Source organism: Rhinatrema bivittatum, chromosome 3 (genome assembly GCF_901001135.1).
Source record: "Rhinatrema bivittatum chromosome 3, aRhiBiv1.1, whole genome shotgun sequence".
Lineage (NCBI taxonomy): Eukaryota > Metazoa > Chordata > Amphibia > Gymnophiona > Rhinatrematidae > Rhinatrema > Rhinatrema bivittatum.
The window spans coordinates 315,812,101-315,838,411 of NC_042617.1; the positions used below are offsets into that span (position 1 = coordinate 315,812,101).

General features: G+C 46.6%; 1 protein-coding gene across 1 annotated transcript in view; it reads left to right on the forward strand.

Annotated features, from left to right (window-relative positions):
* Positions 1–5,272: 5,272 nt before the first annotated feature.
* FRK (fyn related Src family tyrosine kinase) overlaps positions 5,273–26,311 on the forward strand; it is a 124,510-nt gene continuing 103,471 nt past the window's right edge. Inside the window, exon 1 of the mRNA XM_029595235.1 lies at positions 5,273–6,371. Coding sequence (XP_029451095.1) covers positions 6,022–6,371 — 350 coding nt within the window. The 5' untranslated portion in view covers positions 5,273–6,021. The remainder of the gene's footprint in view (positions 6,372–26,311) is intronic.

A 26,311-nucleotide genomic window follows, 5' to 3' on the forward strand; every position in this document is an offset into this window, starting at 1 on the left:
GCAGATCTATATATTGAGTCCCAATCAATCTCTTTCAATGCAGATTTTAAGAAGCAAGTGTTGTTTATTATTTAATGCGGCAACTCCACTGACTTAAAATGCAAACATCTTATAAGCATCCCCCGACACGGTCCCGTGTTTCGCCTCGGGCTGCATCGGGAGGGAACACACACATTTCAAAGGGAAAGCTGTAAAAAACATATATACAGATCAGGACAAATCAATGGACTTATTTCCGACCCAACTTACAGCATATCAAAGGTACATGGGTTCAGCCTACCTGAATGCAGATATCTTTGACACTTGACAGGGAGTGCATACAACCTAGATAAGACAGGTATTTGAACCCTGCAGAAATGGTGCCAAATTCAGGTGAACAGGTCATGTGGTTCCAGGGGGCCAATCAAGTTGGTCCCCGTCCCTGAAGCGCAACTAGCAGTCACACACACGGATAACACTCAAACCTCAGGTGAATAAATACCACTCTAATTCGCAATTAAGCCCTTTAGGGATGACTGTATCTAATAGAAAAATCCATCTTTGCTCTTTTCGCCCAAGCTGGTCAGCATAATTACTGCCCCGAGGGGAGCGGGGAACTACTTCAATCACACAAAATAAAAGATCTGAAATGGTGTGTGAATGCTGGACCCAATGTTCAACTAAGGGTTCATTTTCCTGGGCGTTCCATATGTTTGAGCAATGCTCAATCATACGGGTTTTCACCATTCAAGAGGTTTTTCCAACATACAGTAAAGGGCATGGACACGTGATAACATATACAACGCCTTGAGTGGTACAATCGGAGAATGATCTCAGAGAAAAAGATTTATGGGTACCCGGGTGTATAAAAGATGAAAGGGGTGCCATATGACAACACATGGAACAATGGCCGCAGGGTTGATGTATAGTAATGGGGGCAGGTCCCCCACTGGGTACAGTAGAGTCTGCACGGATAAGCCTGTCACGTAGGTTTCTTCCTCTACGGTAGGTGAAATGGAGGGGTCCCTGGAAAAGACGATGTAAAGAGAGGGATTGCCAGTGCCTGCGGATAATATTTGTAACTTGACGACTTAAAACCGAAAAGGGTAAAATACAGTTATTAACGGTGTCAGATGTGCGGGAGTGCGGAAGAAAAAGCAAATCACGATTAATGAATAATGCACGCTTCAAAGCATTTTTCACAACCCTACGCGGGTAGCCTCTAGATAGAAATCTTGTGGACATAATGTTTGCCTGCTCCAAAAATTCACCCCGAGTAGAGCAAAGTCTACAGAGCCTTAAAAATTGGCCCGTTGGAATGTTTTTCCTCAGGGTTCATTTCAGAGACTGTTTTCAAGGGTGAAAATTCAGATGAACTGACAAGAATCATGGTAAACCTGGAAGATGTAGTAGGCCAGATTGACAAACTGAAGAGTAGGAAATAACCTGGTCCAGATGGTTTACACCCCAGGGTTCTGAAAGAACTCAAAAATGTACTTTCAGACCTATTACAAGTAATTTGTAAACTATCATTAAAATCATTCGTTACATCTGAAGACTGAAAGGCGGCCATTGTAATCCCAATATTTAAAAAGGGCTCTAGAGGTGAGCTAGGAAACTATAGATCAGTGATCCTGACTTCAGTGCCAGGAAAAATCATGAAAACTATTATAAAGAGTAAAATCACAGAACATTTAGATAGACATGGTTTAATAGGACACAACGAACATGGATTTACCCAAGGGAAGTCTTGCCTCACAAATCTGCTACATTTTTTGAAGGGGTGAATAAACATGTGGATAAAGGGGAACCGGTAGATATGGTGTACTTTTATTTTCAGAAGGTGTTTGACAAAGTCCCTCATGAGAGGCTTCTAAGAAAACTAAAAAGTCATAGTATGGGAGACGATGTCTTTTCATGGATTACAAACTGGTTAAAAGACAGGAAAAAGTAAGATTAAATGGACAGTTTTCATAGTGGAAAAAGGTAAACAGTGGAGTGCCTCAGGGATCTCTACTTGGGCTGGTACTTTTTAATATATTTATAAATGATCTGGAAAGGGTTATGACGAGTGAGGTAATCAAATTTGTGGATGATGCAAAATTATTCAGAGTAGTTAAATCACATGCGGATTGTGATAAATTGCAGTATAAACCCTGAAAGACTAGAAGATTGGGTATTCATATGGAAGATGAAAATTTAGGGGTAGATTTTCAAAACAGCATGCACACATGTACGCCTGATTTTAAGCCTTGCGCATGCAAGTTATAAAATCGGGGGTTGGCGCCTGCAAGGGGGTGCACAATTGTGCACCTTGCGCAACGCCAAGCCGCGCTGCCTTCGCCCGTTCCCTCCCAGGCCACTCTGAAATTGGAGCGGCCTGGGAGAACTTCCCTTCCCCTACCTACCCCGCCCTTTTTCCCATACCTTTTTCTTCTGTTTTTTTTTGTTTTAAAACATACTTCAGCTATGCGCGCCAAGCGGCAAATGGCCGCTGTGCTGGGAGCCTCTGACCCCGCCCCCCATACCGCTCCTTCGTGCCCCCTCTTGCAAGCCCCGGGTCTTACACGTGCTTCGCTGGGCCTTTTGAAAATAGGCCCGGCGCACGTAGAGCTTTTAAAATTCGGCCCTTAATGTGGACGAGTGCAAGGTGATGCATATAGGGAAAAATAACCCTTGCTATAGTTACATGATGTTACACTCCATGTTAGGAGTTACCACCCAGGAAAGAGATCTAGGTGTCATAGTGGATAATGCGTTGAAATTGTTGACTCAGTATTCTGTGGCAGTTAAAAAAATCAATTAATGTTAGGAATTAGGAAGAGAATGGCGAATAAAACGGAAAATGTCACAATGCCTCTGTATCGCTCCACGGTGAGACCGCACCTTGAGTACTGTGTACAATTCTGGTCGCCGCATTTCATAAATATATAGTTGCACTGGAGAAGGTACAGAAAAGGACGACCAAAATGATAAAGGGGATGGAACAGCTCCCCTATGAGGAAAGGTTAAAGAGGTTGGAGCTATTCAACTTGGAGAAGAGACGGCTGAGGGGGGGATATGATAGAAGTCTTTAAAATCATGAGAGGTCTAGAACGGGTAGATGTGAATCTGTATTTTCTCTTTCGGATAATAGAAGGACTAGGGGGCACGCCATGAAGTAGTAAGTAGCACATTTAAAACAAATCAGATAAAATTGGGGTCGATTTTAAATCCTATGTGCACAGGGTACATTTGTGCGTGCTATCCAGTGCGCACAAAAGTACACCCAATTTTATAACATCCGCTCACTGCCGCACATATATTATAAAATCCGGGGTCGGTGCGCACAAGGGGGTGCACACTTGTACACCTTGCACATGCCGAGCCCAAGGGGAGCCCCGATGGCTTTCCCTGTTCCCTCCAAGACCGCTCTGAATTCAGAGCGGCCTTGGAGGGAACTTTTTTTTCGCTCCCCCCCCCCATCTTTCCCTCCCTTCCCCTATCTAATCCACCCCCCAGCCCTACCTAAATCCTCCCCCCACCTTATTCCAGAGTTACGCCTGCCTCTGTGCCAGAGGACTCGGGACTTCCCCCCAGACCGCTGCCCCACCCCTTTTTCAAAGCCCCGGGACATACGCGCATCCCGGGGCTTGCACGCGCCGCTGAGCCTATGACACTAGACAGTAGTTGTGTGTAGTTGAATTTAAATAGGTATGTTTCTTTCTGTACACCAAACTGAAATGCAGTCACAAAATACATCTGAAACTCCACAACATGGGATAATTCTCCCCAGCAGAGTGCTCTGAATTGAACAGTTGAAGCTGAAGCTTTCTTTTGGGAAGAATTATATCATACAATGTAGTTTTAGATTTATTATATGATATTTCTGTCCACTGCCTAGAAATTAATTTTAAATAAGTAAATTGTAAAGCAATCCTCTGCAAAAAGGAAAGGCAGATAAATTAATCAGAGAGAACTCAGAAATAGATAAAAGACATTGAGACAGAGAAAACCTATTGATCAGCAATGCATCCTCAATGCCAATAATGTCATAGTCCTTAGCATTAAGGCCGGGAGCTGCATGAAGCACGTGCATGAAAGGTGCACATGGGGCATACCTGGAAGGCAGCTCCATTAAGGACTGGTTGGGAGGCTCAACATCAGGGCTTCCTGTTGGCGACCTATTGGGGCTCCTTCTGCAGCTCCGTGCAGGAGAGGAAACAGCAGGCACAGGTTTAAAGTGCTAGGGTCAGATAGAAGCAGACAACTCAGGCAGGCAGCTTCCTCCACCCTTCTCGGTCTTGTAAAGAACAGGCCCCTCGTGCTCACCTGAGGCAGCTGACAGCAGAGGCCTCTAAGTACAGCCACCAAATCCAGTCAAAACACAGACTAAATCATGGAGAGCAAAGCCCAGATCCCAATATCCATATAAGAGAGCAGGCTGAGGTTTTATGTGAACCGTTGAGCCTCATAATACGAAAAGGGCACCGTGTGCATATCCCTCCAAATCAATGACTAGACCCTTCTTGGGGGTCATCTCAGCATCTGCAGAAGGAGCTCGCCTTTGTCATAGAGACCAATGTGCTTGAGCCCATTCCACCAGGGGAGAAAAGGCAGGGATTTTACTGTAAGCATTTCTTGATGCCTAAGGGCCATGAGAAAGAGAAAAATTCAAAATGGTTTCCTTACTCACCTTGATTCCTTTGCTGAAAAAAAGGGGACTGGCTCTTCTCTCTCGAATTAAAGGATGCTTGCACCCATATAGAGATTTTGCCAGCTCACATGAAATATCTCTGATTCATACTAGGGACTTGTCATCTCCAGTATCACGTGCTGTCTAGATTCACCCCATGTGTCTCCAAAAAATGTCTCGCCATGGTAGCAGTGCATCTATACAAACTGGGGGTGCATCTATACAAACTGGGGGTGCACGTTTCCGTACCTTGATGATTGGCAACATGAAGGTGGAGGAGACAAGAAAAGTATCTGAATTCAGGAAATCATGAGATAAACACAGAGGATCTGTCAGAGAGTGGTAGGGATTGTAGAGACAGGCCGTATGGTCTTTTTCTGCAGTCATCTTCCTATTAGTAGTACTAGCAACATTCATTGCAGTGAGACTGACTGAAATTCCCTGCCCTGGAAGGATCTCTCCTCCCTGCCTCCTGCCAGCTGCTCCTCTGTGGCGCTCTTCCTCCTCCCTGTGCCAGAGGACTGTCAGGTTTTTTCCAGGTGAGGCCAGAGGGTTAAAGATTCCATCTAATCACAGCAAAGGGGAGTTACAGAGTGCACAAAGAATGTGAACCAGGAAGTAAAAGAAGGAAACCAATTGCTGCCTATCCCTCAGGTACTAAAACAAACCAGAGATTTAATCATTGGCAAGAAAAGAGTGGCAGTCAATCAGGGACTGAGGAGAGAGGAGACCTCAGACTGAGACAGAGATCAGCACCTCCGGGACTGAGGAGAGAGAGAGACCTCAGACTGAGACAGAGATCAGCACCTCCGGGACTGAGGAGAGAGAGGAGACCTCAGACTGAGACAGAGATCAGCACCTCCGGGACTGAGGAGAGAGAGAGACCTCAGACTGAGACAGAGATCAGCACCTCCGGGACTGAGGAGAGAGAGAGGAGACCTCAGACTGAGACTGAGATCAGCACCTCCGGGACTGAGGAGAGAGAGAGGAGACCTCACACGGCAGGGCCAGGCACCTGCTCCTCTCAGCGGTAAAGACAGTATCTGTCCCTTGGGATTTTCTCTGATGTGCCTTTTGCTTTGGATTAAAGGAACTGTAAAGGATCAGTCAGATGCTGCTTTTCTTCACCCTCAGAGTCACCTGGAATGAAATTCTTACCAGGACTTTGAAGTACGAAGGACTGCAATTGACTGACAATGAAAACTTGAATTTTTTTTAGCCTGTAACTCCTGAATCTATGCCAAATTCCCCAGTCCAACGGTGAGAAGCTTTAGACACTTTCCTGAGGAGATCCCAAGCACATTGCCTCGGGACAGGACAGGATAGGAGACTTGGGGAAATCCAGACCTGGTCAGTGAGGAGAAAGGATGGGGAACCTGTGCCAGAAGCACTGTGGGGCTCTGCAGCCCTGTGTGCCGTGCTGCTTCCCCTCTTCTGAGAACAGCTCCAAGCCTATAGGGTGGCCTCCAACTGACGGCAACTCCGAGCCAAACGGACCGCCACTGCCCTGCAAGGTCTACGTAGCGCTCTACGATTACCAGGCACGCACTGCTGAGGATCTGAGCTTCCATGCCGGGGACCTGCTGGAGGTGCTTCATGGAGAAGACACCCAGCACTCAGGCTGGTGGCGAGCCCGTGCGCTGGCCCCTCAGCACAGAGAGCAGGGCTACATACCCAGCAACTACGTGGCCCCTTATCAGAGCATCGAGGCCGAACCGTAAGTTCTAACTTTCATGATGCATGACGCTGGATATCATGGACAGAGTTATCTGATCTTCTTTCACTAGTGTCTTGGGAGAGCTATAGTCCTCGGGGAGGGAAGACTGTTATATAAATATATCTCTGTTTGGTACCCAAAATCAGTCTCCTGAACCGAGAAATTTCTGTATTTACAGGAGGGGGTCTGAGGGCTTTGGGTGCTGTATCCTGTGCTTTATCTGTCTGTGGGTATCAGAGGAGGGGATGTGAGGGCTTTGGGTGCTGTATCCTGTGCTTTATCTGTCTGTGGGTATCAGAGGAGGGGGTGAGGGCTTTGGGTGCTGTATCCTGTGCTTTATCTGTCTGTGGGTATCAGAGGAGGGGGTGAGGGCTTTGGGTGCTGTATCCTGTGCTTTATCTATCTGTGGGTATCAGAGGAGGGGATGTGAGGGCTTTGGGTGCTGTATCCTGTGCTTTATCTATCTGTAGGTATCAGAGGAGGGGGTGTGAGGGCTTTGGGTGCTGTATCCTGTGCTTTATCTGTCTGTGGGTATCAGAGGAGGGGGTGTGAGGGCTTTGGGTGCTGTATCCTGTGCTTTATCTGCCTGTGGGTATCAGAGGAGGGGGTGTGAGGGCTTTGGGTGCTGTATCCTGTGCTTTATCTATCTGTAGGTATCAGAGGAGGGGGTGTGAGGGCTTTGGGTGCTGTATCCTGTGCTTTATCTGTCTGTGGGTATCAGAGGAGGGGATGTGAGGGCTTTGGGTGCTGTATCCTGTGCTTTATCTGTCTGTGGGTATCAGAGGAGGGGGTGAGGGGTTTGGGTGCTGTATCCTGTGCTTTATCTGCCTGTGGGTATCAGAGGAGGGGATGTGAGGGCTTTGGGTGCTGTATCCTGTGCTTTATCTGCCTGTGGGTATCAGAGGAGGGGATGTGAGGGCTTTGGGTGCTGTATCCTGTGCTTTATCTGTCTGTGGGTATCAGAGGAGGGGATGTGAGGGCTTTGGGTGCTGTATCCTGTGCTTTATCTGTCTGTGGGTATCAGAGGAGGGGGTGAGGGCTTTGGGTGCTGTATCCTGTGCTTTATCTATCTGTGGGTATCAGAGGAGGGGATGTGAGGGCTTTGGGTGCTGTATCCTGTGCTTTATCTATCTGTAGGTATCAGAGGAGGGGGTGTGAGGTCTTTGGGTGCTGTATCCTGTGCTTTATCTGTCTGTGGGTATCAGAGGAGGGGATGTGAGGGCTTTGGGTGCTGTATCCTGTGCTTTATCTGTCTGTGGGTATCAGAGGAGGGGGTGAGGGCTTTGGGTGCTGTATCCTGTGCTTTATCTGTCTGTGGGTATCAGAGGAGGGGATGTGAGGGCTTTGGGTGCTGTATCCTGTGCTTTATCTGCCTGTGGGTATCAGAGGAGGGGGTGTGAGGGCTTTGGGTGCTGTATCCTGTGCTTTATCTGTCTGTGGGTATCAGAGGAGGGGATGTGAGGGCTTTGGGTGCTGTATCCTGTGCTTTATCTGTCTGTGGGTATCAGAGGAGTGGTGTGAGGACACTTCAGAAACTCGAACAGGACTGAGGCACATGATCATGATTGCCCTTTTTTGGCCACGCCAGATTTGGTTCCACTTCTGTGGGAATTGGCCTCCTATCCTCCTATCCGGCTGGGGACTACTCCAGACCTGATCATGCAGAACCAGGGCAGGCTGTGCCATTCCAACCTCTGAGCCTTGTCCCTCATGGCATGGATGTTGACTCTGTGACTGTGCAGACCCTGAGCCTTTTGGATGGTGTGTCTCGGGTTCTGTTAAAGTCTAGGAAACCACCTACAAGGAGATCTTACAATCTCAAGTGGAAGAGATTCTCTATTTGGTGTGAAGGGCACGGTTTCAACCTGTTTTCATGTCCCACACCAAAGATTTTGGACTACCTATTGCACCTGTCCAAGGCTGGCTTACTGACCCCTTCGGTGAGAGGTCACCTCTGTGCCATTGAGGCATATCATCAAGGGATGGATAGTGCCACCATTTCCAACCATCCTCTTGTAGGACGTTTCATGTGAGGCTTATTGCAGCTTAAGCCTTCGACTACCCCCCAGCGGTCTCCTGGGACCTCAATGAAGTCTTAACCCATCTCATGGGGACACCATTTGAGCCCCTGGAATCTTGCAATCTGAAGTACCTATCCTGGAAGGTCATCTTCTTGGTGGCGGTCACCTCAGCACACAGGGTTAGGGAGCTTCAGGCTTTAGTGTCATATCCACCTTATACAAAATTTTGTCAGGATATGGTGATCTTACACACAGACGAAATTCCTCCCAAAGGTGGTCACGGAATTCCATCTCAATCAATCCATTGTCTTGTCTTCCTTTTTTCCAAGACCGCATGCTCACCAGGGCAAGCATGCCCTGCACACTCTGGATTGTAAGAGGGCCCTGACTTTTTATCAGGAATGAATAGCACATCACCGCCAGTCTACTCAACTCTTTGTCTCCTTTGACAGTAACAGGTTGGGGGTCGTGTGTCCAAACAGACGTTATCCTATTGGCTAGCTGACTGTATTTCTTTCTGCTATGCACATGCAGGACTACAACTTCAGGGCCACATCAAGGCTCATTTGGTCCGAGCTATGTCAGCTTTGGTAGATCACTTGCGTGCGGTACCCATACATGAGACATGCAAGGCAGTGACTTGTAGTTCACTCCACCCATTTGCCCTCTGATGGAGGAGGTTGTTTAGGACTTCCCGCGCCTGGTCAATCTGGCCCTTAGCTTCCGGGATCATATCAACCACGTGTCTCTGTTGTGCTTCCTTGAGCACCTTTGTAAGGCGCAGGATTTCAGCATTACGCTGCCTGTTAGTCTTAGCCACATAAGCGATAATTTCCCCTCGCATAACCGCTTTCCTGGCCTCCCATAACATAGCCGCCGAAATGTCCGGGGTGGTATTAAGAGACACATATTCCTTCCAGCAGCGCTGCAAATGGGAGTGAAAATCTTTGTTTAAGTAGAGATCCGGTCGCATGCGCCATGAAAATGGGGGCCTCGGGCCTCGTTCACAGGTCAAAAGGACCGAGACAGGGGCATGATCTGATAAGGACATAACACCAATATTCGACTCCTCCACCCTGGGGAACCATCTATCCGAGATCAACAAATAGTCTAACCTCGAATACGTCTGGTGGGGATTGAAGAAAAAAGAAAAGTCCATATCCCCCGGATGCAGGACACGCCACACATCCATAAGCTGCAACTCGTTAAATAAAAAGTTTACCCCCTGGTGTCGGTCATTAGCGGTAGCAAGCTTGGGCGGTTTGCAATCCACCTGTTTATTGGCCACCACGTTGAAATCTCTGCCCACCACCATGATATGATCAGTAAATTCCGCCCACCAAATGAGAGAAGAAATCATGTGAATAAATATTAGGAGCGTAAACTTTGCAGAATACCACCTTCTGCTGGAAAAGGACCCCGGCTGCAATCACATAGCGCCCTTCCTTGCCATGACAAGTTCTAGTGATTTGGAATGGCAATTGTTTATGAAAGAGTAAAGCCACGCCCCATTTGCGAGCTGTGTAGAAAGAGTACAGACATTGGCCCACCCACTCTTCTTTAAGTTTCTGATGTTCGGTATCACACAAGTGGGTTTCCTGAAGAAAAACCACCTGGGAATGCAATGCATACGGTTAAACTGAGCTAATAATTTTTTACTCTTAATAGGGGAGTGGATTTCCTCTACATTCAATGTAGTCACCCTAACCTTTGCCATTCCATCTATCACCACACAGTATTATTGGCCCAGCCCATGAATAGGGCAGGGAACCCTCACGGTGTTTAGCCTTGCAGCTTCCCAGCTAAGCCGCAAATACCTGGTTTCATATTCAAGGTACCCCATATGCCTTGGTCTCAGTAACTGCTTTTCCAACCTGTCCCCTCCCCTTATGTTTCAGAACCCCTGAACGCAAGAACCTTCATTCATACCCCTCAGCCATACCCATACACATACACACACACACACACACACACACAACCCATACATTCTCACTCGCCCCAAGAGGCTCAGAGCCACTCTCTCCCCCACCATGCATCGTGCTGGGTGGAGAGAAGCTCCCCTCCGCCCCCCCCCCCAGCCCCCCACAACTGGCAGCAACACAGTATAGTGCAACCTTTCAAAAATGTTGTAAACACATGAAACCTTCTATACCCTAGAGCAGGGGTCAGGAACCTTTTTGGCTGAGAGAGCCATAAACGCCACATATTTTAAAATGTAATTCCATGAGAGCCATACAATATGTTTAAAACTAAATACAAGTAAATGTGTGCATTTTATGTAAGATCACACTTTTAAAGTACAATAAGTCTCTGAAAATATTACACCAGGCCTTAAGACACCAATACATCTCCTATTAGGAAAACGGACCAAGTCAGGCTGCTATAGAGTCCTACACAGAAACTACACGCCAGCAGAAAACCTCACCTGAATCACGTGCTGTCCCTCACCTAACATAGAATAAAGAGACCAAAACGCATAACAAGAAGCATGCAGACAAAACTGAATTGGAAACTGCAACAAGCCAGAGTCTCTGTATGCAGTGTAACAAAGGAAAAAAGAAACATCACACATCCTTATAAAACAAATCAAGAAATATAAAATCATCAGCAGTAAAACTGTACTAACAAAAAGAACATATTTCGAAACAGCTGATGAATGGAATATCCAATAATTAAAAACTCATATAAAACATTTCCAGATACCAACAAAATATTTCAAAATAGCAGACACAAAGATCCAGTAATGAAAAATAATAAGGATACAAAAATTTTTTTGCTCTGCATACCTGGGAACGTTTGATATCCAGGTGTCCTGAGATTGTTCTGAATTAGCAGGAGGTGGGGTGGTTTGCTTGGAACTTTCTCCTCTCTCAGTCACATACCAGCGCTCTCTCTCACACTGGCTCTCAATGACACACCTATACACACATGCTCTCAGTCACTCACATATACAAATGTTTTTTCTCTCTCACTTATATAGGCTCTTAATTACACATTTACACACATGCTGTCTATCTTTTCACGCTTACACACACACAGGCTTTCAATCACATAAATACATGCTGTCTTTTTCTCTCACACACAGACTCTCATTCACATGCTTACAAACATGTCCTCTCTTTCTCTCATTTATACACAGGCTCTCAATCACATACTCACATGCTCCCTCACCTAAATCAGCTCTCAATCACATACATACACACATGGTCTCTCTCTCTCATTTAAACACAGGCTCTCAATCACATACTCACATGCTCCATCACCTAAACCAGCTGTCAATCAGACACAGACACACATGATCTCTCTCTTACTTATACACACAGGCTCTTAATCATACATACACATGATCTCTCTCACACACAAAGGATCTCAATCATACACACATACTCTTTCAAACAAACAGGTTTTCAATTACAAACTTACACATACAGGTTCCCAATGGTAAACTTACATTCATGCTCTCTCTCTCACAGGCAGGATCTCAATCACAGACATACTCTCTTTCACATATACAGGCTCTCAATCATTCACATACATGCAATCTCTCACTCACACACACAGGATCTCAAACACACATGCTTGCTCGCTCATTCATTCACTCTCTCTCTCCCCCTTCCCCCCCCCCCCGGGAACTCGCGGCAGCAGCAGCCACCTCCCAACGCTAACCTCCTTCATTTTCAGCCCTCGCAGAGGCGAAGGCGGAGTCCCATCGGCCGCGGTTGAAGATTTTCATTTTCCTCCGAGCCGCGCTGCAGTCTTCTTCCCGTCGGACACTAGCGTGCCTGCGCGGGTCTTCCCGCGCAGGCACCCGATGCTCTCCACTTCCTCTTCCGGGCCGCGGGAAGAAGAGAGCACCGGCGTGCTCTCTTCTTCCCGCGGCCCGGAAGAGGAAGTGGAGAGCATCGGGTGCCTGCGCGGGTCTTGCCGCGCAGGCACCCGATGACTCCAGCGCTGGCACCCGATGACTCCCGCGCAGGCACCCGGATGACTCCAGTCGGCGTGCTCTCTTCTCCTCCCCCCCGCGGTCCGGAAGAGGAAGTGGTGAGCATCGGGTGCCTGCGCGGAAGAAGAGACCACGCTAGTGTGGTCTCTTCTTCCCGCGCAGGCACCCGATGCTCTCCACTTCCTCTTCCGGGCCGCGGGGGGAGGGGGGGGGAGAAGAGAGCACGCCGGTGCCGCTGACTCCAGCTGTCCTGCCGCGTTCCGCCCGGGCTGACAGCATTTTAAGCCCGAGCGGCGGAGGACCGGGGAGCAGCTGGGTCAGCGGGGAACCGCGAAGTATGGCGACACTTGTCTGCGAGCCAGATGCAGCCCTCAAAAGAGCCATATCTGGCTCGCGAGCCATGGGTTCCCGACCCCTGCCCTAGAGCTTGAGAGTCTCAAAAACTATGGGCCTCAGTGTCAATACGCAGAACAAGGGTCGCAGGCCCGGACGTAGCAACCGACAAATGCACAGGTAGATATCAAAATCCACGGCCCATTGAACAAGGAAAGTCAACAAAACTGTAGCAATTCAAGCTAACATTCGAGAACGTCCCAGCAGCCATAGCAAAGCAGCCGAAGCCAGCATGTAGGTTCCCTTCACTCTCCGTCGGCACGTGGCAGTGTGGCAATGAAGCCCTCCGTGGCTTTTTAGAGGTGAAGAAGAGAAATTTATTATCGTGGAAAACACGTAACTTAGCCAGGTAAAGCAGTCCAAATTTAATCCCTCGCTTGTGTAATTCAGTACATGCCGGCGCCATAGTTTTCCGCTGTGCTGTTGTGTTTTATTCTATTTTTCTCATTTTATCCATGTTTCCCTTTTGAAAGTTTAGCACTAGAGCCATGGATTTGCTTTCAGTTCCCCTTATAGTCATTAAATAATTCAAATTTGATCACATTATGATCACTATTGCCAAGCAGCCTCACCACCCTCTCTCTTCGGTTCCTGAACCAATTGCTCCATGAAACTGTCATTTATTCCATCCAGGAACTTTATCTCTCTAACACGTCCTGATGTTACATTTACCCAGTCAATATTGGGGTAATTGAAATCTCCCATTATTACTGCACTACCAATTTGGTTAGCTTCCCTAATTTCTCTTAGCATTTCACTGTCCGTCTCACCATCTTGGCCAGGTGGACGGTAGTATATTCCTATCACTATACTCTTCCCCAACACACAAGGGATTTCTACCCATAAAGATTCTATTGTGCATTTAGTCTCATGCAGGATCTTTATCCTGTTGGACTCTATGCCATCCTGGACATAAAGTGCCATCCCACCTCCCAGATGCTCCTGTCTGTCATTGCGATATAATTTGTACCCCAGTATAGCACTGTCCCATTGGTTATCCACCATGTCTTCCACCTTCTTTAATGTGTGGAATACATCTAGACTCGGCTTCTTAAATGGTACTTTTAAACAATTTCAACACCTGTTGTACACTCTTACCTTTGTAGCTGCACCTTTCATTTTTTTCTATTTTTTTCATTTTATCAAGGTCTACCTTTTAGAAGTTTAGTGCTAGAGCTGTATATTTACATATTGTCCCCCTTCCAGTAAGTAAGTCAGATTTGATTATTTTATGATCATGATTGCCAAGTGGCCCCACCACCGTTACCTCTCTCACCAAATCCTGCGTACCACTAAGAATTAAATCTAAAATAGATCCCTCTCTCTTTGGTTCCTGAACCAACTGGTCCAAGAAGCTGTCATTTATTCCATGCAAGAACTTTCTCTCTCTAGCATGTCCTGATGTTACATTGACCCAGTCAAATATTGCAGTAATTGAAATTACCCATTTTCACAATGCTTCCAAATTTGTTAGCTTCCCTAATTTCTGTTAGCATTTCATCATCTGTCTGACCATTTTGTACAGGTGGACGGTAGTATACTCCTATCACTATACTCTTACTCAACACACATGGGATTTCTACCCATAAAGATTCTACTGAGCATTTAGTCTTTTGCAGGATCTTTATGCTATTGGACTCTATGCCATCTCCCCACCAAGGTAATCCATCCTATCATTGTGATATCATTTGTACTCTGGTATAGCACTATCCCATTCCTCAATCTTCCTCTCATCCCCATTGAGTTGAAGCGTGAGGGGTGGAGGACTCTTTCAGATGAGCTTTCCTCTGCTGAGCTCTGTCGCATCTCCTTTAATATACCATTCATCTTTGGTTCAAAGTTATGTTTTTTTCTGCTTACCAGTTGCTTATAATACAGTTTTCTATTGAAAAGGGGATTGGCCCTATGTTGGAAACATTACTGATGCTATTTACCAATTCTACAGAACTACTTACACACGCAGTGCCTTACAATTTCACCTAAGAGACAGAAGACAAATATACAGGAAAAAAGAGACTGTCGGTCACATGGCAGCAGCAAATTTTCTGGTATACCACCAGCTTCAGTAGTAACCCTGCACCCCAACCCTAAGCTTACTGGTTACAGCAGCAGGCTGGAAAAGGGGAGGGGTTAGGTAGGGCCTGCGCCTCACCTGTACTTTGTGAAAATTTTAATTTTTAGTATTTGGCTAACTCAAGCATTGAAGGAGGGGGAAAGGGGGGCTTTGCCACCTTTCTGGGAGGCTTCCTCGGGACAAGGTGGTCTTTTCATTAATGACTTGGAAGCATAAGGATGCTTGTTAGCACCCCAATGCACCCGGAGAAAGGTAGCCAGAACTCAGGAGCTGCAGTTAACTTTCTTGAAAATAACGCGCCTTGTGATTTTTGAGACAAGCCATGTTATTTTGTTTATATCAAATTTCCTAGAAATGAGTTGATTTACATGCGCTTGCATGCAAATCAGCTCATTACCATGCACTTTACCTACCATTTCTCTTAATGCAATGAAATGTTGGTTGAAAAGTAACAGGCTTATGCGGAATATTAGCAAGACCAAAATTATTTGATTCATAAATCTGCAACATTTCAATTCGATAGCTGTTCTATTCCGATTTCAAACAGGTGTGAAGTCCAGGTATCACACTGGACTGTAACTTATCATTTAAAGCACAAAGTTCTTTCTTTAAGGTAAGGATACACCACAACTTAAACCTTATTTAGCTATCAGTGACTTTCGTACAGTTTTACAAGCACTAGTTTTGATGATTCTTGACTACTATAATGCAATTTATCTGGGTCTTCCATAATCATTCTTTAGAGCTTTGCAGATAATGCAAAACTCTGCTGCAAGAATCCTGATTGGAGCTGCTCGTAATGAAGTTTCTTCTCCTGTCCTTTTTCATCTCCATTGGTTACCAATTAAATAGAAAATATTTGAGTGTTTTATATACTGTTGTTCCATGTGAGAAATCACAATGGTGTGCAGGCTTAACACTCACAGAGTGAGTTACAAAGGCAGGCTTGCATACGAGTAAACATTCAAGGAAAACATTCCAAATCTAAGGGTGTACTTCAAAGACAGACATATAGGACGCATTTGTAATCATTATGGGGGGGGGGGGGGGGGGGGGATGAGAGAATGCGGTAATATGCAGGACATAATTGGTTAACTGAGTAAGGGGGAACTAGTTATATCACCTAGAGAGTAGGCATTATCAAGTAGCCAAGTTTTCAGTTCATTCTTAAATTTCTTAATGCTGGTTATTATTCGAAGATTCTCTGGCATTGAGTTTCATAGCACTGGGCCTGCAATTGATATCGCTCTGTCTCTCGTTTGTGTTAGATGAGAATTTTTTTATGGTAGGGATTTCTAGCAGGCCTTTGTTCTGAGATCTTAGCGCTTGTGTGGGAATATGTGGTTTGAATGTTATTCCCATCGGATCATTGTTTGGATTCATGTTGTTGTATATTTTTTTTAGTACTTTGTATATTATTCTCGATTGTACAGGTAGCCAATGCACTGCTATCAGGGTTGGGGTGATGTGGTTGAACTTTCTTTTTTCGGTCAGTAGTCTGGCTGCAGCATTTTGCAGAAGTTGGAGTGGTTTAAGATGACTAGCCAGAAGTCCTAGAAATATAGAGAATTGCAGTAATCTAACTTTGAGAATATTAGAGATTGTAAAATGGTTCAGAAGTCAGCTGTGCTAGGAAGAGGTTTCAGTCGGCTAAGTATTCATAGTTTATGGCAACCAGATTTGATCAGTTTGCTAATATAGGTCTTCATAGTTAAGTTGTCATCGACTTAGACACCAAGATCCCTTAACTGAGTTTTCAGAATTAGTTGGTAGTTTCCAAGATCAATGCCAGGTGGAATAGATTTTGGTGGGGCTCAACCAAATTAGTTTGTTTTTTTGGGAATTCATTAATAGTTTCAATTGTGCAAGTTTTTCTTTTATGGTGATCATATATCCAGAAATAAGTGATGCTGATTTCTCAGATGATCTTGTTAGAGGGGTATAGAATTGTAGATTGTCTACATATAAAAAGAAGTTTATTCCAAGGTCAGTTAATAATTTGCACAATGGCAGCATGTAGATATTAGATAGGGTTGCTGATAGCGCCGAACCCTGCGGAACACCTGTTGTGCACTGGAATGTGTCAGGTGATTATCTAGTTTTATTTAGAAAGATCTGTCAGCACGGAAAGAGACGAACCATTTTAGTACATTTCTATCAATCCCTATGTTTCTCAGCTGGTGGCATATAGAAGATTATGGTCAACAGTGTTGAAGGCAACTGTTAAGTTAATCAGAACTAGGCAGAATGATTTATTGGAGTCGAATCCCCGCAGTATAGAATATGATTCTGACTATCAGAAGCATCATTAGCACCCAGCACATAGGCCCATGCCCTGATTCTCAGCAGCCCTGCTAATTTTTGGTTTAGTCTCAATTAGCCTGCCACTGCAAGTAGCATTGCATCATTGAGAGTTGCTGCACTGCTTTGCTCTGGGATTGGGGTGGTTAGAGGGCATCAAGGCCATGTGTGCTCCGCTGCGTCCCTACTCCCGCACAGTAGAAAAAAGGCAGCTTTGCATTGTGGCCAAGCTTGAGAGGAGGCTGACACAATTCTGGGTCCTTGGTCTAAGGGAGAAGGCTGCTGCATTGGGCTGGGCTGCGTGACTGAAGAGAGGATGGCTGCTGTGCCTGCTCTCTGCACATTCTGGGTGACACGAGAGAGAGAGAGTGTGAGAACTTGTGCGTGAGTGTTTAAGCAATAGCGTGTCTGTGAGCAATAGCTTGTGTGAGAACTTGTGTTGTGTGTATGTGTGTGTGTAAGCAGAAGCATGTATGAAAGCTTGAGTTGTGAGCAATAGCATGTGTGAGAGCTTTGTGTGTGTGTGAGGGTGTGTGGCACTGCTTAGGCCCAAGAATATAAAACATAAGACATTGCTTTACTGGGTCAGACCAAGGATCCATCAAACCCCAAATCCTGTTTCCAACAGTGGCCAGTCTGGGTCACAAGTATCTGGCAGGATTCTTAAATTCAATAGATTCCCAGGGTTAAGCAGTGGATTTCACCAGAACTTCTCAAAACATATCCTTACAGATCTTCAGCCTTTGCTGTTAACTGGGCACAAAGGTGAAAATCAGAATCCCAGCCCTTCAACAACAAGGGTTCGCCAGTCTGTCGGGAGCTGGTAAACAGGTTTGTTACCACAAAAATCTCACTTCGGAAAATCTTCGCCAGAAATCCATTACTTCCAAACTCCTTCATTTGGTGAATCTATAAGCTCAGCAGACTCCTTGGTCAATCAATCCACAAAGGAGAAAGACCAGAAACAGACTCCATACTTGATCAATCCACTGTGGAGCAGAAAGACCCTTTGTACATGCTCAAGGGGCAATTTATATCCCTGAGACTCATCCAACAAAGGATGGAAAAAGTAGTGGGAGGAACCCAAAAATGCAAAGCTCCAATAGCTGGAAAAACAGGGATATTATTATTATTTGTAGCAATGGCAAGGCCAGGCTATGTTTGCAGTGTTGCCTTTTCATTGGTAGTGATGTTTTGGTTTGGGAGGTCGATACAGTAACGTTGAGTTAAAGATTCCCGGTCTGTAACGTGCTGGGAGCGCACAATACAGATGAGTAAGGCCATCCAGCGATACAGTCTCCAGTTTCACGCGTCCTTAGCGCTTCCTAAACCCTTTCCTAAACCCTTTCCGCACCCAGCATGTAAATGAACGAAAAAGCTGTATAATGAAGGAATTAGCTATTCCCCTGCGATACTGTAACGGGCGCTGATATTATCTCCTCCGTAACCCGCTGTTCTGCCGCGGCCTTAACCTGCTAGTTTACCGCCTCCCCTAGTAGGAGTTAGTGTAGTGTAGTGTAGTGTAAAAACATTGCTTACCCGCCCTGGTCCCGTCCGGTCTCCTGCAGCCCCGTCCGGTCCCCTCCTCCCGAAGCAAAAAAAAAAACAAACGAAAGAGTAGCAAGGCTCGGGCCTGCTATGGTAAGTGTAAAAAGTGTTAAAAACAAAAAACCTGTGTGTTATATAAAAAAATAAAACAATTTTAAATACCTGTCGGAGGGCCGTGGGTCCAGGTGGCCGGTGGGCGGCGGGCAGCCATCAGCGGCATCCGGTAGTCCCTTCTCCCTTCCTCCCTCCCTCCCCTGCCTGGATGAGCGCCAAAATCGCACGGGCGGGTCGGCAGCGGGGGGGGGGGGGGGGGCGGCAGCAGGATCCGGGAGCGGCGGGTAGGCAGCAGCGGGGTCCGGGGGGGCAGCGGCAGCAGGATCCAGGGGTGGCAGCGAGATCCGGGGAGCGAGTAGCGGCAGCGTGTTCGATCGGGCAGGCAGGTAGGTGGCAAAATAAAGATGGCCGCCTGCACGGGAAAATCGTGCAATTGGCCGCTGAAGACGTGACGTCACACCCCGTGACGCCAAACGTCGTGACGTCACGTCTTCAGCGGCCAATTGCACGATTTTCCCGTGCAGGCGGCCATCTTTATTTTGCCACCTACCTGCCTGCCCGATCGAACACGCTGCCACTACTCGCTCCCCGGATCTCGCTGCCGCCCCTGGATCCTGCTGCCGCTGCCCCCCCGGACCCCGCTGCTGCCTACCCGCCGCTCCCGGATCCTGCTGCCGCCCCCCCGCTGCCGACCCGCCCGTGCGATTTTGGCGTTCATCCAGGCAGGGGAGGGAGGGAGGAAGGGAGAAGGGACTACCGGATGCCGCTGATGGCTGCCCGCCGCCCACCGGCCGCCTGGACCCACGGCCCTCCGACAGGTATTTAAAATTGTTTTATTTTTTTATATAACACACAGGTTTTTTGTTTTTTACACTTTTTTACACTTCCTGGTGCCTGTCATTTCAAATGTCATTTGAAATGACAGGTACCAGCGCACCCAGGTTACTGTATAGGCGCTGTTACAGCGCCTATACAGTAAAATGGGTTGCGCGGGCATAACCCTTCCCTAACGCTTCACAGCTGCGGCATGCATTTGCATGCGATTAGAGGAGAGTATCGGGGAGTTAGTGAAGAGAACTGTGCGTGCGGGGAGGAAGGGTGCGCCTGACACTGCCGCACTGTTTTTACCGCGGCCTTACTGTATCGAGCTTATGTAATTCAGTTTTTTCAGAGGATTCACTGTCAATTTGTTTTCAGCATCAAATTAGTCTGCACAATTTTTAAATGTCTACAGTATTGTAACCCAAAGGTAGTGTGTAAGTGGTGGTGGTGTGCTGTGCTGTGCTGTGCTGTGTCTGGGTCCCTCAGCCAGCTGTTGGGAGCATCTTAAAAAGAGATCAGGGAAAACTATGGCTGATGGATGCACTCATAATATTTGCATAAAATTGGGGAAAAATGAACAATACAAGCATTCTACACATGCACACATACAATTAATGGAATGCATGCATCAATGCAGATTATGCTCTGACACTCTTAAGGTGTTTCAGGTTGGTTGATGAGTGCATCACTCATGATTGATGGGCCTGGTGGTGATCCATTGGTAGATTGTTCATTGCCGCTGTCCCGGAGATGCTAGAATAGAAGGAACAGAGGGCTGAGAGAGAAGAGGCCAGTTCAGGGGCAATGGTGGCAAATTTATGCTAAAGAGGGGAGGATCGGATGGTCAGGCTCTTCCCTCCCCCAGTTCTGGTCTGTGGGGGGACAGGATAGGGAAGGGCCTGTGGGCCCATGCCGCAGATCTTTGCAGTAGCTAGCAACGCCCCTGCTGACCATGATTCATGAGGCTTTAAGCAATGACATGCTGCAGTGTATTAGCAAGTTTTAAGGATATGCAGGCCAACCAGGAGTTTAAGATCTGTTGGCAGTGCCTCTTGGATGTGCTCTTAATTGCTGGAGTCTTTGCAATGGCAGGACCGATCTTCTGGAACTCATTGCTTGAAAGGTTAAGGAAGGAGCAGTGCTTTTCTTCCTTTAAAAAGCAGCGAAAGGCGTTTCTTTTCAGGGAAGCATTCAGAATGTAAACAGGCTTTTAGCACAGGTTTAATGTGCTAAGAATCTGTGTGTTAGCATTTAACTTAGGCTGGCAGGCTCATTGCTGTCTAATGTGCTGTTTAGTTGTAAATATGCATCTTTTTAATATCAGCTGCCGAGACCATAGAATCGCGGCATATAAAAGTTTTAAATAAAATAAAACATTCCTCAGAACCAAGAAAGGTAACGTGTGGTATTTGAACTGCCAAGTATTGACGCTGCACTAGGCCATTTACCACATAGTAAATGCCCCCCTTAGAGGGGAAAGGGCGCGGGTGGTGCCTTCAGTACCTGAATATAACTTGCCTTTGGCTACAATGAAAAGGTGTGAGCTACTGTAAATCTATGGAAACCCCCCCTAACCTTTGTTTAATAAGTTGCGCCTGCCTCTGGGCAGGCGTAGGTTGCGCGCGCTGGCCAAGTGCCGGCGCGCGATCCCTCGGCACGGCCACTGTGCTGGAGGCCTCGGCCCCGCCCCCACTCCGCCCCTTTCACAAAGCCCCGGGACTTGCGCGCGTCGCCAGGCCTGTGCAAAATAGGCTTGGCGCGCACAGGAGCGGTTTCAAGCATAAATCCTTTGAAAATCTGGCCCATTGGGATCAATTCACCTCCCGCTTTGCCTGAATTTCAAGAAGGGGAATTGTGAAAGTATGAGGAAGCTGGTTAGCAAGAATCCACACTCAAGAGGCCTGGATAGGTTTAAAATACCATATTGGAATTGCAGCTGAAGTGTATTCCACTCATTATAAAAGGGAGGACAAGGACCAAAAGGTTACTAGCATGGTTAAATAGTGAGGTGCAAGAGGCTTAGAGCCAAGAAAGATTTCTTTAAAAAATGGAAAAGGGGACCCAAGCAATGAAAATAGAAGGGAGCACAAACAATCACAGAATAGATGTCAAACCTTGATAAGGCAGACCAAAAGTGATTTAGAGAAAAAGCTTGCCAAGGAAGCCAGAAACAATAATAATAAAAAGTTGTTTCCTATATATTAAAAGTAAAGAGACCAGCGAAGAAGGTAATCAGCCCTCTAGGCAACCAAGCGATTAAGAGTGTTATGAAGGATTTCTTTGTGTTGCTCTTCACCAGGGAGGATTTCAGGATGGTTCCTCAAACCGCTGCCTCTCAGCTACTCAAAGACATCACTGTAGAGCAGTAAGAAGAGAGAAGAATTATAGATAGGCTAAACAGTAACAAGTCCCCAGGACCAGAAGGAATCCACCCAAGAAGACTAGAAAGTCAATGTGACTTCGGTTTTCAAGGGCTCCCGCAACAGACAGCACTCACCCCAGGATACCGATGGCCTCCGAAGAGGCAAGCACACCACCATGTGCAGGTTCCCCTATGCATGGCACCTTATGAAATCCCCATGGCAGGAAATCCAACTGTCTGCACTCAGCAATGACATCATGTAGCTGGGTCTTTTATGCCTAGCCACGCTCCACAGGATTACCTCAGCAATAGGTGACCCTGCTCGAATGCAGTCCATTCTGCTCCTACATTGGTTCCTGATCATGCTTTGATCCTGTCGGCCTTGCCCAGCCTATCCCGCTTTGGCCTCTATCATCCCAGTCCTTCTTTAGTCTATTCGCCATTGACTGCTGCCTTGGACCCGGATCTCCCTCGTGCCTGCCAGTGACCTCAGCTACACCCCGCTTGCCACCTGCTCAGCCCCAGTTAGCTCATCACAACCTGTCCAGACCTTGGCCTTGCTCCAGACTCTCTCACTCTGTACCCTCTGTGGGACTCTCTTAAACCTGATGGCCTCTGCAATCCAAAGGCTCAACACATGGAGAATGGGGCTGGTATAAGTGAAGCTCCAGCTAGTCTCAGTCTAGGGCGTGTTCACCAGCAGCTGGCGTGGGTCTAGTAGGTTCGCCTACTAGGCTGCATCAACCATGCTGCAGCACAAAGGTCCATTATCTTTACATTATAGTTCGGTAAGCCTGACATGAATATCCAATAATATAATAGAGACAATCATAAAAGGAAATGGAATAATTAGGAATAGCCAGCATGAATTTCAGGAAGGCAAGTCATGTCTTATAAAAGTTTAAAATTCTTTGAAACTGTAACATGGATGCTGGTGAACCAGTTACATAGTGTATTTGTACTTTAAAAGTAATGCATGAGAGATTACTTGGAAAATTGAGAGGCTATGAGATAGGGGGGCAGCATGCATTCATGGATCACTGCTGTACTACCACTTGGTGCCACTCTGGTTAGAAGAGCATAAAAGTGACATGCCCAGTCCAACATCCAGCATCTCATTTTCCCTACCAGGCCAACTGCTCTGCTCATATCACTTCTCTCTCTATGTCATCATTTACTCTACAGCTCTCCACCTTCAAAGATATAAATAATGCACAAGAAGAAAATATTTTTCTGTATAAAGGAGAATACTTCAAGAAGGGATACATTCAGGAATAATATTAGAAAACATTTCTTCATGGAAAGAGTGGTGGGTACATAAAATGTCTTCCTAGAAGACAGTGAATTTCAACAAAGCCTGGGGTAACTATAAGAATGTATGGACATGCCATTCTGGTGTCCCTGTTGATTTCCCTAAAAATAAAGCAAGAGTACAAGTCCATGCAGACAGTTGGGTAAAACCAGGACTGGATTAATCTATGCTGACATTCTGGAGCTAGTTGGTAACCCTATAGCTTCCAGTTTTCAATTCCTTTCATTCCTCAGTCCAGAATAAATTGTTTATCTTCTCCCACAGTGAAACATCGATACTCGGGTTCCTCCCATCACTAAGCATTCTTGGAAAGGCAGGTTACAAATTAGATAAATAAATCAATTACATTGTAGGCAAGCACGCTTTTTCTAGCCACACCTAACAAGTAAATGAAACAGTGCAGCTGAGATTCCTACACATCTGTCAGTCTGGCTGAGTCTGAGTTGTGTTCCTAAAACTTTCAACACCCAAAGGAAACCTCCTTATGAAGCATGCCTGGTGCATGTGGCACAATGAATATACACCATATGTACAGCCAGGACTCTACAATCTTCTATCACACTGCTCAGTTGTCATCCTTGGGTGGCAAGGGCTGTGTGGAAATGTGATTTTAAAAGTCTCACCAAAAATTAAGTTTAAAGAAGGGAAAAGAGGGATGAAAACTTTAAAGGTGAATACATATATATATATAGGACATTTTTGAGAATCATTCTAAAAAACTGACCCAATTTTTCTGTGAAATTTAACAGTCACCATAAAACATGATAGCAGATAAAGCTCACAAGGCCCATCCAGTCTGTCTATCTGCCCCTTCCTCTCTCTCAGAGATCCCCTGTACTTGTCTTATGATTCCAATATTTTCCTTGTCTCCACACTACACTATAAAGAAATATTTCCTTAAATTACTCCGGAGTCTACCAATTTAACCCTCATTCCTATGACCTACTATTCCAAAGCCTCCTTTCCGTTAAGAGACCCAGTACTCTGCATTTATTCCTTGGAAGTATTTAAATGTCTGTCTCCCCTTTCCTCCAGTGTATGCATGTTTACCTTTGAGTCTGTCCTCATATGCTTTAGAATGAAGATCATTTTAGTAGCCGCCCTCTTGATTGACTGCATCCTGTTTGTATCCTTTTGAAGGTGCGGTCTCCAGAACTGTACACAGTATTCCAAATGAGATCTCACAAGAGTCTTTCTGTATACAGAGGCATTATCACCTCCTTTTTCCTTCTAGCTATTTCTTATTCTATACACCCAAGCATCCTTCTGGCTTTTGCTGTCGCCTTAACTACCTGTTTGACCACCTTAATGTCATCAGATATGATCATCTCTCGATTTCTCTCTAGTTTTGTGCACAGAACTTCACCTTCTAGACTGTATTGCTTTCTTGGGCTTTTATAACTTAAATTTATGAGCCTGCTGCCAGATTCTAGACTTTTCTTCAGCTTTACTAGATCCCTCCTCATACATTCCACCCCTTCCAGGGTGTCTAACCTGTTACATATTTTGGCATCTTCCACAAAAAAGCAAACCTTTCCCAGTAGCTCTTCTGTAATGTTGCAAAAATAATGTTGAAGAGAACTGGACCAAGGATAGATTCATGTGGAATACCATTGGTAATGCCTCTCTCTTGGAGTGAACTCCATGTCCCAGTAATGTTTGTCACCTCCCACTCAACTAGTTTCTAACCCAGTCAGTCACTTTAGGGCCCAAACTAAGGATGCCAAAGTCGCCTATGCAGAACCATATCAAAAGCTTTACTGAAATCCAAGAACGCTACATCTAGTACTCTTCACTGATTCAACTCTCTGAGCACCCAATCAAAGAAATTGATCAGATTTGTTTGACAAGTTTCACCTCTGGTAAAACCATGCTGCCTCGGGATTGTGTAATCTATTGGATTTCAGAAACTGTTGCGCTGGAGGTGGACCCTTGACCTGGTGCAAGATTGGTACGGCCCTCTGGTCTGACCCAGAGAGTGCCTGCCACCAGGAGGTGGAGCATACGAGGAGACAGTGGCTAGCTGGAGCTTCTCCAATAACAGTCCGGGGTTTCTGCAGGTTGAGCCCTTGGGTACCCGGACCACCTGGACTTAAGTGGGCCTCAGATGGACTCCCGGAGAAGTAGCGGAGGGGTGTACCCACCACGAGCAAGGGTGCACAGCTGATGCAGAGAGGATGGACCAGACCCGAACTGGAAGCTCCGGAGACCTCAGGGAGGTAACAGTTCAGGAAGGCTCTCCGGGCGAGGCAGGCAGTACCTGCGGGTCAAGGCCACGGGTAGAATCCAAGCAGGTAGGTCTATTGGTCACGGTAGGCCAGAAGAGAATGTAGGAGTGAAGCGCAAGGGTCAAAACCAGAGTATCCATCCAGAAGTGGTCAGCCAAAGCAGGGGTCAATACCAAGGTCAATCCGAGCGTAGTCAAGGCAAGCGAGGGTCAGTTCCAGGCAACAGACGAAGAGAGTAGTCAGGCAGGCAGTGGTCAGTTCCAGGCAGCAGACGAAGAGAGTGGTCAGGAAGGAGTGGTTAGTTCCAGGCAGCAGACGACAAGAGTGGTCAGGCAGTCAGTGGTCAGTTCTAGGCAGCAGATGAAGAGAGTAGTCAGGCAGGCTGAGGTCAGTACCAGAGATCAGTCCGAGAAGGTACTACCTGAGTAAGGACACAAGAAGGAACACAGGGCGCAGGAACACTGGAACACACGGAGACGCAGGAACAAGGAGACACTGGAACAAGGAAACGCTGGAACACAGGATTAGGCAAACTAGTACACCACAGTGTCGACCCGATTGCCAAGGCGAGGTCCTGGGGACAGGGCCTCGTTGTTTATAAGGCTACTACATGATGTCATCATACTGCATCTGAATCAGTTTTCCCGCGCTTGGCCCTTTAAAGCTCAGGATATCGGCCATTTGTGCACCGCCTAGGGGCGTGGCCGAGGTGGCTGAAGACATGGAGCCCTGACGGGAGCTCCACTGTGAGGCCTGCGATGTGGAGGAAGCCGGAGAGGGCCGCGGTGAGCATCGGAGACGCTGGGAGCTGGCAGCAGCGGCAAGACCGGAGCTAGTGGAGGGCAGCGTGAGGTGAGCAGGCCCGGTCGCAGCACTCATGTG